The sequence below is a fragment of the Gnatocerus cornutus genome, chromosome 4, assembly GCF_029298725.1.
Source record: "Gnatocerus cornutus isolate USDA-ARS CGAHR chromosome 4, icGnaCorn1.1, whole genome shotgun sequence".
Lineage (NCBI taxonomy): Eukaryota > Metazoa > Arthropoda > Insecta > Coleoptera > Tenebrionidae > Gnatocerus > Gnatocerus cornutus.
In genome coordinates this window covers 2,450,730-2,466,727 of record NC_142236.1, presented here as the reverse complement: position 1 = coordinate 2,466,727, position 15,998 = coordinate 2,450,730, and the positions used below count along the sequence as shown (strand labels likewise).

The window sequence follows — 15,998 nt, the reverse complement described above, 5'->3', positions numbered from 1 at the left end:
TTGTGAATCTAAAAAAAAAGAACCCAATAGTTGTCTTGCCATGTCAAATAAGTGTAAAAGGATGTAAAAAACAATTTGGAGCAAAGAAACACAAGAAACAAAGTCTAAAACGCCAAATTATGACTTTATATTCAAATTTTGTTTTTCTCCGGTTGGCAGCTTTGCGCTCCAGCGGCAATTTCATAACTGACAGTTCAACAAAAGAACTTGATCCCGGTGAGCGTCACTTTGAAATGTGAGGTTATATTGTTTTGAAAACAACCAAAATTCCTAATTAAGCGTCAAAACCTGCAACTTTTGCTTGCATTTAAGTTAAGTTTGAACAAGAAGAGGAGGCACAATGAATATCAGCAAGGCCCAGATCGCTGCTTTAGTTTTAGGTAATTTTAATATTGGCGGGATGATTGTTTACAGTTTGATATTCGCGTTTTCTGGTTCCAGGATACTTGAAAAGTGAGAAATTATCGTCTGTCGTGGAGGAATTCACAAGATGTTGCGGTCATTTTATGGAGAACAACGCGAATGTGAAAATGGGGAAGTATTTTGTTACTCGGGTGGCTGGATTGACGTTGGTTGATATTATAGAGCAGTATTCTGTGATTTATGCTATTGGTGAGGATCTGAAGACACTCTGGAGGCTTTTCTATGTTTCTTTTACAGTGCAAAGTCGTTTGGAGGAGACGGACTACTTTGAACTCTACAGCAGAACAACGCTCGTAGAACAACTTCTATATCTTGTGGACAAAGAAGCAAACGTCACCACTTCAACCCCACTGGAGTAACTCATCCCCAACTTATAATTCTGTTATTGTACCCCTCAGTTGTAGTAACAGCAGTGAAGTTGATGCAACTCCAGCTCACTCCTTACCAGGAAATTCTTCCTCCTTTCAAGAGAACGAAAATTCTTTACCAAAGACTCCAAAAAAGAGAAATACAAGAAGCAAAAGCAAAGAAAAGGAGGAAGTTATCGATATGACTGAAGTTCTGACCCAATCTCTATTAGAAAACCACGAATTACACGAGAAAATCGCCGAAACGATTAATATAGTCAGGAACACACCAGACAGCGCCAAACCGACAATCGACGAGCGAATCAGCGCCGGGGCGTCGAAGGAAATCGACGCTGTTATCAAAACGGTCATCCAGAGAACAGAGGAGGACCCTGTATACAACAAACTGATCGACGAAATTATAGGTGAGGGTCACGTGAATTAATCTCATTGGTGTAAAATTGAGTAGCCACGCCCCTTAAGTAGGCACGTTATGTATGTATACCCACTAATTTGATTGGTTCGTTTCCAGGCACCCCGTTTGAAAACCCTCCCACTAAGAAACTTCAATTTTCTAGGTAAAGTCGTCTCTGCTTTTCCCATCTCTTTAAGTTGGTTTTTAGCACACCCAGTACAAATCTGGACGCGCAGTTCCACCCCAGACCTGACGAAGCCCCACCCACTGAATTAAAAACTGACTTGATAGAAGTGCACAACAACGACGCCATTCGTTCGATCATCGAAGCGGCTCAGAATAGTGACCCGCCTCCTCTTCCTCCGGCTTCGCCCACTAATGTTGATTCGGCTCCGGCGACAGCCCCTCCTCCGCCTCCGCCTCCACCTCCACCTCCTTCTACAAAACCCGAAACTGGGGAAGTTTACGTGTTCGATGGGACTCTCGATTCGTACTTGAAAACGTCAGGTGCTACCAACCCCATAAACCAAAATCTTTATATTAATCCGGGGGGGTTGATAGTGATGCCGCCTCCAGAGCCAGCGAAGCAGTTTTACATAGTTAATAATACTCAGCCGGTGCTTAAAATGAACATGCCGACGGTGTTGACTGAGAACGAGTTTATGTCCATTCCTACGATCATAGTTAGCGATGAGCCGGCAGAGCCGAAGCGGAGTAAGGCGGTTAAACCGATTAAACCGATTAAACCGATTAAACCGAAAGGGAGCGAGCGCGTGGCGAAAGTACCCAAAATCCCCGAGGGGAAACCCACGGAGCCGGGCGTGTCCGACGCTCCTCGGATTGCCTCGCATGTTCGGAACTTGGATTTCTCCACGCCGATTGGTAAGAAGAAAACATCAAAAGAATGGGATTCGGATTTGCGCCAACTCCTCACGGGGTGTCAAGACAAAAGTCCTTCACCAAAACGCAAGAGGGTGGTAACGAAAAAGAAGAAAACAAAGAAAGACGAAGAAGAGAAAACAGCCGAAGAACGGGAAAAACAAGGGCTGCTCACTCCCGTTAAAGATGTACCAAAAACCCCAGGAGGGCCACTAGACGCCTTCCACTGCACCCCTTTCAATGACGTCATCGACGAGCAACTCCGAGGGGTGGATTTGAGTTCGATTCCAACCCCAAGTCTCCCGTTGACTCCAGGATTCGCGTTAACCCCCGGGGATATGGTTGGTACGAACCACAGATCGACGGACTACTCGACCTCGAGTTCGTATTACCAACCCTCGGAGCCGGAACCTCCAAAAAGCACCGAAGAACTCATGGAGGAGTTGCGGGAGTTGGATAACATCTCCCCGAGCCCACAAAAAAACGTTAAAATCTTAAGCAACATGGTGATAACACCCGCCAGGGAGGCAACTGTGGAGAAAAAATCCTACAATGACTATGTGAACAAATTTAATAAGAAAGTCATCGGGAAAAAGAACTTGAATTTGATCAAACAGTTGAGTACGAGCTCGTCTTCCAGCGGCTCTGATTCTGACGGGGCGAAGGACGAAACGGTGCTTTGTACAAACAGTACTGCCACCATTAAAGACATTATTTGTAACGTTCAAGTGAAAAAGACCCTAGATGAGGATAAAAAGAGTCTTTTATCCAACTTGGAGATGGTAAGGAAGCGAACTGTTGATAAACTGAAGAATGACGGAACGCGGAGAAAACAACCCGCGCGAAACACGAAGAAACCCGCGCCGAAAGGCAAGAAGAACGCGAAGAAAAAAGAAAAGAGCCCCGAAAACGACGCGTTGAAGCTAGTTGAGGGGTTGGCACAAAGGGGGATACACCTCATCCCCAACAAAACTCCCCAAAAACCAAACGAAATTCATCCCGGGGAAACCATGGAGGAAGTAATCTTCGACAACAAGGAATTCACGTACGAAACAGTCGTACACGAGGACAAAACGAAAAGAAGAAACATAAAAACGTACGATTTTTCTCTACTGAACAAACCAATGTCAGCGACAGTTTTCGACGACGATCTGAACCAAGAAGTGACAAGGATCATGAAATGGACCACGTGCGAGTGCATCTACGACTCACGTGAGAACAAACTGATCAATTCAGTTGCTGGGGGAGGGGAATCACCAAAGACTGAGGCCAAAGGGTGAGTATGCAGAGGTGTGATTGGACGATTCTCAATTGTTTTTCAAGGGGAAGGAAACGGAAGTCTAAGCTCAGCGAAGACGAAGTGAAACACAAAGAAAAGAAGAGCAAGACGTACGTCAATTATAATAAACTTCTGAAGAATGTCGACGTGGAAGACTTCCTAGACAAGTTACATGGGGAATAAGAGAATTACTTTGAGAATGTATTTATAGATATTATAAGTTTTTATTAATGAACTGCGTGTAAAGAGAATATTTTTTTTATAAACTATTTACAGTTTGAGGATTACGCGGCGTTTTTTGAATTGGACCAATGGGACGAAGGGTCTCAGTCACGTGACCTTCAAGGCTACCAACCACACATAAAATTCAGTGTACATTTTATTAAACTCGATAATCTCCAACATTATTTAAACCTAGTCAAGCAACGATGTCTGCCAACACAATAAAACAAAGTCCCTGAGGCATTTTCATAGCTGCTTCTTACTCTCCACTGCTTTCTCGCCTTCCGTTCTGTTGCATTCTTTCTGTGGTTCCTCTTTGATTTGCTTGTTCTCCCACGGATTCCAGTATTTTAGCATTATGGGCTGGATATACCTGTGGAAAATGAACAGCAGAAGCGGAATGATGAAGCAAGGAACACACCCCGCCATCTTGGAATGTTCCTAAAAATCGTTTTAAGAGGAATAAAGACGGGATTACTCTGGTTACCGTTCGAAAATTGGGGCCCAAAATTTATCACTGTCTGTCAAAAGTCAAAACTTAACGTCACTGTCAAATTGACAGTTGCCATGCCTCAATCATGGGCGTCGAAACTGGGAAATTTTATCTTGTGTCAAAGTCCCCCGTTTGCCATTAAAGGGGTATAAATCATTGTTATTGCATTTTTGACTTATAATTTGAAGCTACAATTATTAAAAGTGAGGCGGAACTATAAATGAAACATAACTTATGGTAATTTTTTAGACCCAACAAGATTCGACGCCACTGGGGTGTGTTTATAAAGTGAGACATCAGTGTTGGAGCGTGTGACGTCAGAGTGAAGTGATTAACACTGAGATTCGCTATAACCAAATTTCTGATATCGTCATCTCGCTTATTTTTTCATGTAAACTTGAGTTATTATACATCAGTGTACGCAGAATTTTCCGCAGATTCCAAATCTGGCATTTAAATTCAGATCCGACTACAAATAACCGAGTTATGGCTGATTAAAGTTTTGAAAAGTTAATTTTAATTTTTTCTCATTTTTCCTAAGTTTTAAAGTTAAATATCTCGGAAACTATTAGAGATATTGAGATGCGGTTTGCGCCATCGTTTTTCTCGGCTCATTTTCCGATAGAAAAAGTGCTTAAAAGCCCAAAATTCGATAGTCGATTTTTTGCGAAAAAAAAATCAGACTCAAACGATGAAAAATTTTAATTTTTTTTATTTTTGGCCATAACTCGTAAACTATTTGTCCGATAGATCTCAAATTTGGCCAGTAGATAGATTTTAAGCTCCTCTTTCGACTGATATATAATCAATGCTATTAAACGTCATTTTCATTTGGAAAACATTGATTGAAAATCACCCTAAAATGATGTTTTCAAAACAGTTTTTGGCCAATACCTCGTTTGTTTATTAAGCAAACTCAACAAATTTGGGTCTCATTTTACGCAAAATATCACGCTGAATCCAAAAACATGATAATTTTTTACTATTTGTCAATAAATAACCGAGTTATGGCCGTTTGAAATTTTGAGTTGTCGCCAGAGGGCCAAATTTTCGAAGGTTCAAAACAATTCGTGCTCGATATCTCGGAAACTATTTCAGATATTGAGATGCGGTTTGTGCCATCGTTTTTCTCGCGATTTTTTACATAAGAAATAGTTTTTTGATTTTTCTACAATTGAAATTTGCAAATTTTCGCAAAAATTCATGACTAAAACTATGGCCAAACTTCTGATATCGATATCTCGCTTATTTTTTAGATGAAACTTAAGTTATTATACATCAGTGTACGCAGAATTTGACGCAGATTTCAAATCTGGCATTTAAATTCAGATCCGACTACAAATAACCGAGTTATGGCTGATTAAAGTTTTGAAAAGTTAATTTTCATTTTTTCTCATTTTTCTTAATTTTTAAAGGTAAATATCTCGGAAACTACTAGAGATATTGAAATGCGGTTTGCGCCATCGCTTTTCTCGGATCATTTTACGTTAGAAAATGTGCTTAAAAGCCCAAAATTCGATAGTCGATTTTTCGCGAAAAAAAATTGCGACTCAAACGATGAAAATTTTTCATTTTTTTTCATTTTTGGCCATAACTCGCAAACTATTTGTCCTATAGATCTCAAATTTGGCCAGTAGATAGATTTTGAGCTCCTCGTTCGACTGATGTATAATTCAATGCTATTAAACTTCATTTTCATTTTGAAAACATTGATTGAAAATCGCCCTAAAATGATGTTTTCAAAACAGTTTTTGGCTAATACCTCGTTTATTTATTAAGTAAACTCAACAAATTTGGGTCTCATTTTACGCAGAATTTCACGCTGAATCCAAAAATATGATAATTTTTTAATATTTGTCAATAAATAACCGAGTTATGGCCGTTTGAAGTTTTGGGTTGTCGCCAGAGGGTCAAATTTTCGAAGGTTCGAAACAATTCATGCTCGATATCTCGGAAACTATTGCAGATATTGAGATGCGGTTTGCGCCATTGTTTTTCTCGCAATTTTTTACATAAGAAATAGTTTTTAGATTTTCCAATAGTCGAAATTTGCAAATTTTCGCGAAAATACATGATTAAAACTATACCAAATTTCTCATATCTATATCTCGCATATTTTTTAGAGTCAACTTGAGTTATTATACCTCAGTGAACGCAGAATTTTCCGCAGATTCCAAATCTGGGATTTAAATTCAGATCCGACAACAAATAACTGAGTTATGGCCGATCAAAGTTTCGGATAGTTGATTTTCATTTTTTCTCATTTTTCCCAATTTTCAAAGTTAAATATCTCGGAAACTATTAGAGATATTGAGATGCGGTTTGCGCCATCGTTTTTCTCGGCTCATTTTACGTTAGAAAAAGTGCTTAAAAGCCCAAAATTCGATAGTCGATTTTTCGCAAAAAAAAATTGCGACTCAAACGATGAAAATTTTTCATTTTTTTTCATTTTTGGCATAACTCGCAAACTATTTGTCCTATAGATCTCAAATTTGGCCAGTAGATAGATTTTAAGCTCCTCTTTCGACTGATATATAATTCAATGCTATTAAACGTCATTTTCATTTGGAAAACATTGATTGAAAATCACCCTAAAATGATGTTTTCAAAACAGTTTTTGTCCAATACCTCATTTATTTATTAAGCAAACTTAACAAATTTGGTCTCATTTTACGCAGAATTTCACGCTGAATCCAAAAATATGATAATTTTTTAATATTTGTCAATAAATAACCGAGTTATGGCCGTTTGATATTTTGGGTTGTCGCCAGAGGGTCAAATTTTCGAAGGTTCAAAACAATTCGTGCTCGATATCTCCGAAACTATTTCAGATATTGAGATGCGGTTTGTGCCATCGTTTTTCTCGCGATTTTTTACATAAGAAATAGTTTTTTGATTTTTCTACAGTTGAAATTTGCAAATTTTCGCAAAAATTCATGACTAAAACTATGGCCAAACTTCTCATACCGATATCTCGCTTATTTTTTAGAGTAAACTTGAGTTATTATACACCAGTGTACGCAGAATTTTACGCAGATTTCAAAACTGAGATTTAAATTCAGATACGACTGCAAATAACCGAGTTATGGCCGATCAAAGTTTCGGATAGTTGATTTTCATTTTTTCTCATTTTTCCCAATTTTCAAAGTTAAATATCTGGGAAACTATTAGAGATATTGAGATGCGGTTTGCGCCATCGTTTTTCTCGGCTCATTTTACGTTAGAAAAAGTGCTTAAAAGCCCAAAATTCGATAGTCGATTTTCCGCGAAAAAAAAATCCGACTCAAACGATAAAAAATTTTGAATTTTTTTATTTTTGCCCATAACTCGTAAACTGTTTGTTTGATCGTTCTCAAATTAAGCCAGTAGATAGATCTCGAGCTCCTCTTTCGAGTGATATATAATACAAAGGTGTTAAACGTCGTTTTTACATTGAAAACAGTGATTGAAAAACAGCCCAAAATGACCCCTTCCAAACAGTTTTTGGTCAACGCCTTGTTTATTTCTTAGGCAAACTCAACAAATTTAGACTTATTTTACGCAGAATGTCACGCTGAATCCAAATCTGGAAATTAAATTCAGATCCGACAACAAATGACTGAGTTATGGCCGTTTGAATTTTTGGATTGTTGCCGGAGGGCCAAATTTTTGAAGGTCCAAAACAATTCGTGCTCAATATTTTGGAAACTATTCCAGATATTGGAATGCGGTTTGCGGCATCGTTTTTCTCGCAATTTTTTACATAAGAAATAATTTTTAGATTTTCCAATAGTCTAAAGTTGCAGTTTTTTGCGAAAATTTATGATTAAAGCTATGCCAAATTTCTCATATCGATATCTCGCTTATTTTTTCGTGTAAACTTGAGTTATTATACATCAGTGTACGCAGAATTTTACGCAGATTTCAAATCTGGCAATTAAATTCAGATCCGACAACAAATAACTGAGTTATGGCCGATCAAAGTTTTGAAAAGTTGATTTTCATTTTTTCTCATTTTTCTCTATTTTTGAAGTTAAATATCTCAGAGACTATTAGAGATATTGAGATGCGGTTTGCGCCATCGTTTTTCTCGGCTCATTTTACGTTAGAAAAAGTGCTTAAAAGCCCAAAATTCGATAGTCGATTTTTCGCGAAAAAAAAATCCGACTCAAACGATGAAAAATTTAGATTTTTTTTATTTTTGGTCATAACTCGTAAATTATTTGTCCGACCGATCTCAAATTTAGCCAATAGATAGATTTCGAGCTCCTCTTGCGAATGATATAGATACAAAGGTGTTAAACGTCGTTTTTACATTGAAAACAGTGATTGAAAAACAGCCTAAAATGACCACTTCCAAACAGTTTTTGGTCAATGCTTTCTTTATTTCGTAGGTAAACTCAATAAATTTTGACTCATTTTACGCAGAATCTCACGCTGAATCTAAATCTGGAATTTAGATTCAGATCCGACAACAAATAACTGAGTTATGGCCGTTTGAATTTTTGGGTTGTCGCCAGATGGCCAAATTTTTGAAGGTTCCAAACAATTCATGCTCGATATCTCGAAAACTATTTCAGATATTGGAATGCGGTTTGCGGCATCGTTTTTCTCGCGATTTTTTACATAAGAAATAGTTTTTAGATTTTCCAATAGTCGAAATTTGCAAATTTTCGCTAAAATTCATGATTAAAAAAACTATGCCAAACTTCTCATATCGATATCTCGCTTGTTCTTTAGAGTAATCTTGAGTTATTATACATCAGTGAACGCAGAATTTTACGCAGATTCCAAGTCTTGGATTTAAATTCAGATACGACTGCAAATAACCGAGTTATGGCTGATTAAAGTTTTGAAATGTTGATTTTAATTTTTTCTCATTTTTCCCCATTTTTAATGTTAAATATCTCGGAAACTATTCGAGATATTGAGATGCGGTTTGCGCCATCGTTTTTCTCGGCTCATTTTACGTTAGAAAAAGTGCTTAAAAGCCCAAAATTCGATAGTCGTTTTTTTGCGAAAAAAAAAAACGACTCAAACGATGAAAAATTTTCAATTTTTTTATTTTTGGCCATAACTCGTAAACTGTTTGTTTGATCGCTCTCAAATTAAGCCAGTAGATAGATCTCGAGCTCCTCTTTCGAATGATGTAAATACAAAGGTGTTAAACGTCGTTTTTACATTGAAAACGGTGATTGAAAAACACCCCAAAATGACCACTTCCAAACAGTTTTTTGCCAATGCCTTGTTTATTTCTTGGGCAAACTCAACAAATTTTGACTAATTTTACGCAGAATGGCACGCTGAATCCAAATCTGGAATTTAAATTTAGATCCGACAACAAATAACTGAGTTATGGCCGTTTGAATTTTTGGATTGTTGCCGGAGGGCCAAATTTTTGAAGGTTCAAAACAATTCGTGCTCGATATCTCGAAAACTATTCCAGACATTGGAATGCGGTTTGCGGCATCGTTTTTCTCGCGATTTTTTACATAAGAAATAATTTTTAGATTTTCCAATAGTCTAAAGTTTCAGTTTTTTGCGAAAATTCATGATTAAAGCTATGCCAAACTTCTCATATCGATATCTCGCTTATTTTTTCGTGTAAACTTGAGTTATTATACATCAGTGTACGCAGAATTTTCTGGAGATCCCAAATCTGGGATATAAATTCAGATCCGACAACAAATAACTGAGTTATGGCCGATCAAAGTTTCGGATAGTTGATTTTCATTTTTTCTCATTTTTTCCAATTTTCAAAGTTAAATATCTCGGAAACTATTAGAGATATTGGAATGCGGTTTGCGCCATCGTTTTTCTCGGCTCATTTTACGTTAGAAAAAGTGCTTAAAAGCCCAAAATTCGATAATCAATTTTTCGCAAAAAAAAATTGCGACTCAAACGATGAAAATTTTTCATTTTTTTTAATTTTTGGCCATAACTCGCAAACTATTTGTCCTATAGATCTCAAATTTGGCCAGTAGATAGATTTTAAGCTCCTCTTTCGACTGATGTATAATTCAATGCTATTAAACGTCATTTTTATTTTGAAAACATTGATTGAAAATCACCCTAAAATGATGTTTTCAAAACAGTTTTTGGCCAATACCTCGTTTATTTATTAAGCAAACTCAACAAATTTGGGTCTCATTTTACGCAGAATTTCACGCTGAATCCAAAAATATGATAATTTTTTTAAATTTGTCAATAAATAACCGAGTTATGCCCGTTTGAAATTTTGGGTTGTCGCCAGAGGGTCAAATTTTCGAAGGTTCGAAACAATTCATGCTCGATATCTCGGAAACTATTCCAGATATTGGAATGCGGTTTGCGGCATCGTTTTTCTCGCGATTTTTTACATAAGAAATAGTTTTTAGATTTTCCAATAGTCGAAATTTGCAAATTTTCGCGAAAATTCATGATTAAAACTATACCAAATTTCTCATATGGATATCTGGCTTATTTTTTAGATTAACTTGAGTTATTATACATCAGTGTACGCAGAATTTTTCGTAGATTCCAAATCTGGGATCTAAACTCAGATTCGACAACAAATAACTGAGTTATAGCCGATCAAATTTTCGGAAAGTTGATTTTCATTTTTCCTAATTTGTCCGATCGATCTCAAATTTGGCCAGTAGATAGATCTCGAGCTTCTTATTCGATTTAGGAATTTGACGAAAATTATTGGTGCGGGAGAAGCTGGTTGATATTATAAAATGTACATTTTTTAATAAACAAAAGATTTTTTAAAAATCTATTTTTCTAAACTAAAAAATTGAAGTACAATTTTCAACGGGGTGCGGAGACCTATTTTCAGGTTCAAAGGGGTGCGACTTACTTGAAAGGTTAAGAAACAATAATTTATGGCAACAAACATTTGACGTGCATTTGAAATCCAAGACATTGCGCATGCGGAGCGTTTTTCATCGGGTTTCTGAGTGCGGCGATTTTCGAGCACTCTGTGCGTTCTTAGCGTGGTATTTATGACCGCTCAAAGTCGAGTGACAGAAAGCTTTTGACACATTTTACACTGAGTGGTTTTTAAGAACGCAGTACTGCTATAAGATAATCAGTTGTGCGTCTGCGCAGTATGAAATTTATTGGTATCAAATTTGAAATAAAACAGTCTTGGTTTTAATATTTTTATTAAAGTCGTATAAACGTCACAATTTAGCCCTGTTTCTGAGCAAGCTCCTTGGCCTTCGCCCTCTCGATCTTAGCAATGCGGGCCGCGGATTTCGAGCCCAAAATTCCACCTCCCCAGTGACGTCTAATTTCATCAGCGCGGTCATTAAAGTTGGTCTTAACAACTTCAATAATCTTCGTCAAATTGCTGCGGTCTCCGGACTCGATCTGGAAGCCCCCTTTAATACCACTCAAACTCACAAAAGACTCTTACCTTGGTCAAAGCAACGGCCGAGCACGTTTTCCTCCTAACCAACAATCCTAACCTAGCTTTCCCCTTGACGATGCAGTATGGTACCCCCATTTTCCTGCACAGCGCCGGGAGGAACAACACCAACTCAATGGGGTCCACATCGTGCGCGATAACGACCAACTGTGCCTTTTTCTGCTCCACGAGTTTGGTCACTGTGTTGGTCCCAGCACGCAACGTGTTGGGTCTCTTTTGGGGCGCCTCCTCCTTCTTGGCGACTTTGCTCTCAGCGGCGGCTTTGAGTCGGTTCTTCTTTTGGAGGTCGGTTTCGGGGCGGTACTTCTCCAAGACTTTGAAGAGTTGCGTGGCAGTTTGCTTGTCAAGAGTCTGCCTGAACTGGTTGATTGGAGGGGGCACTTTCAGGCGCTTCTGTAGGACAGACTTCTGTCTCTGGATTCTGATGTATTTGGGCCACTTCACAAAGCGAGACAAGTCGCGAGGGGGCTGGATATCTTGCCCTGGAAACGAAGATTAAAACGGAGTTTGGGGTCGTGGAGGCTCACCGATTCCAAAGTTCCGCGAGCGTTTCTCAAACAGGGGGTTCACCTCCTTCTTTTGTTCTACTTTCTTTACGGCGAGAGGAGCCGCGGCCACCTTTTTCCCCGTCTTCTTCTTTGCCTAAAACACAAACGGAAATAGTGAGGTTAGTTTGCACTCCACCCCAAAACATGACAAAAAGACAGGAAACTAAGCGAAGATAAGTCAAGGGGGCTGTCTTTACCTTCTTTTGCACCATTTTCCGTGCTTAAATTCCGGTAGATGCACGTAAATAAACGAGATATTTACAAAATACACAAATGAGGTCCGTAACTTGACAGACGACAGATGTGAAAGAGGCTAGTTGTCAGATTGGTAGCGCGCATGTCAACTCCGAGGCGGGAAATTCAAATTCAACTTTTATTGAAACGATTACAAAAAGTACGGGGTTACAATTCTGCTAGGGATTATGCGCTCAGAGTCAGGAACGGCCTGGAATAGCTTCGGTTCGGCCTTATCCGTCGACTGGAACTCGAGAATACTGGCTATGTTGCCGCAACGGTAGCAGTAATTGGGGGCTGACCAAACGGTGATTAATTTGTCGTCAAACATGTACTTGTACCCTAAAATCACAGTTAATGTTGGTACCACTGTGATGACAGATCTATTTTACCTTCGTGGACAAGTTGATGAGCGCGGCAGATCAAAGTCAGCGCGTTTAAATGCATGAAATCGTGGGTGACTTTGGCGCCGAATAAGTACCCGGCGCCTCTGGGACTCGACGACCAAGTATCGACTTCCTCAGGGTCCGACCAGACCAAATCACAAAAAGCCCCTTTGTGGGGAATCTCCTGGTTTCGCTCAAGCGTGCGGATTTGGTCCACGGTTTTAATATCAGGGCTCAGCCCCCCGTGGACACACAGAATCTTCTCGTCGATCAAAGCAGCGACGGTGAGGAGGTCAAAGACAGAGCAGCAGTACTTCCACGCGTTGACATTTCCGTATTTCGTTAGACATTCATCATAGAACCCATAGACTTGAGTGATCTGTCTACTCTCATGGTTTCCTCTCAGTAGAGTTATCTTATCAGGATAGGCGGCTTTTAGGGTTAAAAGTCTAGTGAAAGTCTCCAAACTGTAGTAGCCACGATCCACGAAATCCCCTAGAAACACGTAGTTGGTATCAGGGACTTGGCCCCCATTGCGGAACAGCTCCTCCAAATCATAGAACTGAAATTATAAAGTTAGGTTGGTTTTCAAGGGGGCTGTACTAACCTGGCCGTGAATATCCCCACAGACTGTCACGGGGGTTGAAACCGGTTGCACGTTCGACTCCTCCAAAAGAATATCACAGACTATACTGCACAGTTTTTTCAGATCGTTTTCGGTCAAGTATTTGCACTGTTTGGCGATCTCGATCCAGTTCTCGAGCTCCGAATCTGAAGACATTTCGAGTTTTGCGAAGGAATCACTCCTAAAATCGGTTTTTAGTAAACGGTTTTGCGAGAAAACATAACAAAAGTGAAGGTTAGTTGTCAAAATCTGACAGGTGACAGCACGACAAGTGGCGTGGAAATTGAAAGTATCACAAGCGGCGTGGAAAAAATATTTATTTATTTACAATTTAACAACGGAATTTAGTCGGAATCGCTCCCGCCGTAGTCTCCCACTAGACTCGCAAGCTTCGGCTTCTTCTCCGGGGGCTCCGCCGCCTTCCGCACAATCCCCAAGTCTTTTTTAGCACAAGCGAGAATCTTCACGGCCTTGAGCTCCCTATTCAACGTGAAGTTAGCTGTTGGTAAAGACGAGCTCGCAATGATCCTTTTCCTGGCAACTTCAGTGGTCTCCGAGATACTTTTGGAAGGTTTGAGTTTCAAGCTCAGGAGAGACGCCATTTTCTTATCTTCTTCCGTTTCCCCCAGCAATGGAATGTCTAGACTCGACTTTTTTAGCAATTCGCGGTCTTGGGAACCCCCTTGTTTGATTACAGAGTTCTGTTTCTGTAACGTAACAGTTAGGCGAAGAAAAAGCGTTGTACGCAACCTTACTCTAAAAATCTGTCGCAGCCTTTGATTGGCGCTGTAGTCGTCGGACCACGTCGACTCGTTTCGGTTATAGAGTTCGATTAGTCGCGGTTTCGCGCTTTCGTAGCTACTTTTGTCTTCAGAGCCGTGCTCTAGTTTGAACATGGAGTCATCAAACATGCGCTTCTGAGTCTCTTTGGTCTCGGGGACGATCTGCTCGTTCTGAGTGGGGTCCCAGCGGTTCTCCTGGCGGCGCGCCCCTGAGACTATCACATATTCCAAATTCTAAAAAAGACAACGTTAGAATTAAGTGAATAAAACACCACAACGTACCCCCGGATCTGTCTTTATAACTATATAATTATCACAGAGGTGGCACTTCATCTTGAACTGGTACAAGGGGGTGGTGTAGTACATCCCAATTTTTGTCTTGTCGGCGTTGTACCGCACCCCCATCCCTATATGGTTGTTGCACCCATCGCACCAGATATTGTAAGGCATCTCAAAACGGACAATTATAATCCCGAGGTGGATTTTCCGGGCCCTTTCCCGCAAAGCGTGGGTCCCCAGGAACTTATTGAGCCCCCCAGCCCTAGGGTCGTAGTCTGGGGGGTAATATTTGTTGGTGCCTTTGCGCTCACCCATTTTTGTTTTGATAGCACGGGTTTAACCTCAAATGTCACTCTGACAGTTGTTTGACAGGAGAGGTGTGGAGCTAGTGAGTTTCCCGCGGTTATTTAAACAACACTTTTATTAGTTTTATTTATTTCATTTGTTTTATTGGCGGTTTTCTACATGATTCTCATTCCACACGTCTTCGTACAGTCGGGGGTCGCTTATCCTCAAACTCGTGCGTTTGTAGAAGTAGTAGTACACAGGAGTCACTAAAAAAAATTAAATTTTGCGCCTTGTAGTTCACAGAACGCGAAATTCGAAATACTCACGGGTTCTTTGGAGGACAAAAACAACACATAGCGGCGTCGACGACCAAATTAGCTTAGAACTGTTCCACTGGACCACCAGCAACCAAATTTGAACCATAATCGTCAAAACAAAGTAAAGAAAAAACACAATAAGACTCAAGTGGAATTTTTCATACAGTAGATCAATGAGTCCGGCCTGGAAAGCGTACGTTGAGAAGAAAGTCATGAAGAGGGTCCCCAGGGAAAGCACCAGACAAGCGGTTTGGATACTAGAAGAGAGTTTTTAGTTGGGAAAGGAGCAAGGAGGCACTTACATGAAGAGAATGAGAGACATTCCATTGTTGTGGTGCACCAGAACCGAGCAGATGTTGATGAGGAAGTCGACCAGAAATAAGAGGGATTGGAAAGACAGCATAACACTGTAACGTTTCGTTGTGAGCTTCATTTTTGTTTGAATGTTGACATTTTCAGATTATCGATTATTTGGCGCGCGCTGGCGCACAATCCGCACGTCGCCACTAAATTCAAAATGTGAAAGTTCTGTTGCCATCCTGAGAATGACTCAGAAACAGAATAATCAAATTCAATGAAAAAGTCAAAGAAAGAATGACTACAATAAAACTGAGAATGACTTCAATAAAAACTGAGATTGACTACCATGGGGCTGAAAATGACTGTGGAAAATCTAACTGCGAGATGTGAGGATGACTTGATCGTGTAAAAGTGAGAAAAATTGCTGTTAAACTGAGAATGACTGCCATAAAACTGAGACTAAATGCCATAAAACTGAGAACGACTGCCATAAAACTGAGAATGACTGCCATAAAACTGATGACTTTTATAAAAAACTGAGAATGACTACCATGAAGCCTGGAATGACCGTTGAGATTCAAAATTGCGAGTTCTGAGGTTAATTAGATGGTTAAAAAGTGAGAATAACTGCTATAAAACCGAGAATAGCCACCTTGTCGTTCAGAATGACTGTTGAAAGTTAAAATTGTCAGTTCTGAGAATGACAAAAACTTGAAAAAGTGAGAATGAAAGTGACCTTGTTATTAATACATATATTTTATTGCTGACTTAAATAAAATACAAATCTG

General features: G+C 39.5%; 6 protein-coding genes across 7 annotated transcripts; 1 reads left to right on the top strand and 5 right to left on the bottom strand.

Annotated features, from left to right (window-relative positions):
* The first annotated feature begins 181 nt into the window (after positions 1-181).
* Positions 182-3,624, top strand: LOC148175940 (uncharacterized). Of its 2 annotated transcripts, none has more exons than XM_088034448.1 (7): positions 182-380; positions 442-612; positions 661-778; positions 828-1,195; positions 1,303-1,348; positions 1,394-3,340; positions 3,388-3,624. In XM_088034448.1, the coding sequence occupies exons 1-7, from the start codon at positions 341-343 to the stop codon at positions 3,524-3,526; spliced, it is 2,829 nt and encodes a 942-aa protein (XP_087890574.1). In that variant the 5' UTR covers positions 182-340; the 3' UTR covers positions 3,527-3,624. The 2 variants fall into 2 exon arrangements, with proteins under 2 accessions (XP_087890574.1, XP_087890573.1); XM_088034447.1 differs by having other exon boundaries at positions 822-1,195; positions 3,388-3,623.
* Positions 3,625-3,709: 85 nt separating this feature from the next.
* LOC148175939 (UPF0729 protein AGAP000931) lies at positions 3,710-4,153 on the bottom strand. Its single transcript, XM_088034449.1, has 2 exons — positions 4,053-4,153; positions 3,710-4,006 (listed from the first exon to the last, which is right to left on the bottom strand). Exon 2 carries the CDS (start codon positions 3,992-3,994, stop codon positions 3,812-3,814), a length of 183 nt encoding a protein of 60 aa, XP_087890575.1. The 5' UTR covers positions 3,995-4,006; positions 4,053-4,153; the 3' UTR covers positions 3,710-3,811.
* Positions 4,154-11,168: 7,015 nt separating this feature from the next.
* Positions 11,169-12,345, bottom strand: RpL7A (ribosomal protein L7A). The gene is made up of 4 exons (XM_088033818.1): positions 12,197-12,345; positions 11,979-12,093; positions 11,440-11,933; positions 11,169-11,393 (listed from the first exon to the last, which is right to left on the bottom strand). Exons 1-4 carry the CDS (start codon positions 12,209-12,211, stop codon positions 11,211-11,213), a joined length of 807 nt encoding a protein of 268 aa, XP_087889944.1. The 5' UTR covers positions 12,212-12,345; the 3' UTR covers positions 11,169-11,210.
* A 13-nt stretch (positions 12,346-12,358) lies between these two features.
* On the bottom strand, positions 12,359-13,494 carry PpV (Protein phosphatase V). Its single transcript, XM_088033817.1, has 3 exons — positions 13,227-13,494; positions 12,626-13,181; positions 12,359-12,575 (listed from the first exon to the last, which is right to left on the bottom strand). Exons 1-3 carry the CDS (start codon positions 13,398-13,400, stop codon positions 12,385-12,387), a joined length of 921 nt encoding a protein of 306 aa, XP_087889943.1. The 5' UTR covers positions 13,401-13,494; the 3' UTR covers positions 12,359-12,384.
* A 53-nt stretch (positions 13,495-13,547) lies between these two features.
* Positions 13,548-14,680, bottom strand: LOC148175936 (coiled-coil domain-containing protein 130 homolog). The gene is made up of 3 exons (XM_088033815.1): positions 14,309-14,680; positions 14,000-14,260; positions 13,548-13,951 (listed from the first exon to the last, which is right to left on the bottom strand). Exons 1-3 carry the CDS (start codon positions 14,618-14,620, stop codon positions 13,589-13,591), a joined length of 936 nt encoding a protein of 311 aa, XP_087889941.1. The 5' UTR covers positions 14,621-14,680; the 3' UTR covers positions 13,548-13,588.
* Positions 14,681-14,707: 27 nt separating this feature from the next.
* LOC148175935 (transmembrane protein 138) lies at positions 14,708-15,405 on the bottom strand. The gene is made up of 3 exons (XM_088033816.1): positions 15,213-15,405; positions 14,920-15,167; positions 14,708-14,859 (listed from the first exon to the last, which is right to left on the bottom strand). The coding sequence occupies exons 1-3, from the start codon at positions 15,341-15,343 to the stop codon at positions 14,753-14,755; spliced, it is 486 nt and encodes a 161-aa protein (XP_087889942.1). The 5' UTR covers positions 15,344-15,405; the 3' UTR covers positions 14,708-14,752.
* Between the last annotated feature and the right edge of the window lie 593 nt (positions 15,406-15,998).

What these genes read in the sequence shown, in the direction of transcription:
- PpV (XM_088033817.1), bottom strand. Translation starts at nt 13,400, where the DNA reads ATGTCTTCAGATTCGGAGCTCGAGAACTGGATCGAGATCGCCAAACAG. An exon ending in GTGGGGATATTCACGGCCAG is followed by an intron (nt 13,182 to 13,226) that starts GTTAGTACAGCC and finishes TTATAATTTCAG; the next exon opens with TTCTATGATTTGGAGGAGCT. An exon ending in TCATCAACTTGTCCACGAAG is followed by an intron (nt 12,576 to 12,625) that starts GTAAAATAGATC and finishes CTGTGATTTTAG; the next exon opens with GGTACAAGTACATGTTTGAC.
- LOC148175936 (XM_088033815.1), bottom strand. Translation starts at nt 14,620, where the DNA reads ATGGGTGAGCGCAAAGGCACCAACAAATATTACCCCCCAGACTACGAC. An exon ending in TTATAAAGACAGATCCGGGG is followed by an intron (nt 14,261 to 14,308) that starts GTACGTTGTGGT and finishes TGTCTTTTTTAG; the next exon opens with AATTTGGAATATGTGATAGT. An exon ending in GGCTGCGACAGATTTTTAGA is followed by an intron (nt 13,952 to 13,999) that starts GTAAGGTTGCGT and finishes GTTACGTTACAG; the next exon opens with AAACAGAACTCTGTAATCAA.
- RpL7A (XM_088033818.1), bottom strand. An exon ending in CTCGCGGAACTTTGGAATCG is followed by an intron (nt 11,934 to 11,978) that starts GTGAGCCTCCAC and finishes CTTCGTTTCCAG; the next exon opens with GGCAAGATATCCAGCCCCCT. An exon ending in CGGCCGTTGCTTTGACCAAG is followed by an intron (nt 11,394 to 11,439) that starts GTAAGAGTCTTT and finishes GGGGGCTTCCAG; the next exon opens with ATCGAGTCCGGAGACCGCAG.
- LOC148175939 (XM_088034449.1), bottom strand. Translation starts at nt 3,994, where the DNA reads ATGGCGGGGTGTGTTCCTTGCTTCATCATTCCGCTTCTGCTGTTCATT.
- LOC148175935 (XM_088033816.1), bottom strand. Translation starts at nt 15,343, where the DNA reads ATGAAGCTCACAACGAAACGTTACAGTGTTATGCTGTCTTTCCAATCC. An exon ending in ATGTCTCTCATTCTCTTCAT is followed by an intron (nt 15,168 to 15,212) that starts GTAAGTGCCTCC and finishes ACTCTCTTCTAG; the next exon opens with TATCCAAACCGCTTGTCTGG. An exon ending in TTTTGTCCTCCAAAGAACCC is followed by an intron (nt 14,860 to 14,919) that starts GTGAGTATTTCG and finishes AATTTTTTTTAG; the next exon opens with TGACTCCTGTGTACTACTAC.
- LOC148175940 (XM_088034447.1), top strand. Translation starts at nt 341, where the DNA reads ATGAATATCAGCAAGGCCCAGATCGCTGCTTTAGTTTTAG. An exon ending in TTCTGTGATTTATGCTATTG is followed by an intron (nt 613 to 660) that starts GTGAGGATCTGA and finishes TTTCTTTTACAG; the next exon opens with TGCAAAGTCGTTTGGAGGAG. An exon ending in AAGAAACTTCAATTTTCTAG is followed by an intron (nt 1,349 to 1,393) that starts GTAAAGTCGTCT and finishes GTTGGTTTTTAG; the next exon opens with CACACCCAGTACAAATCTGG.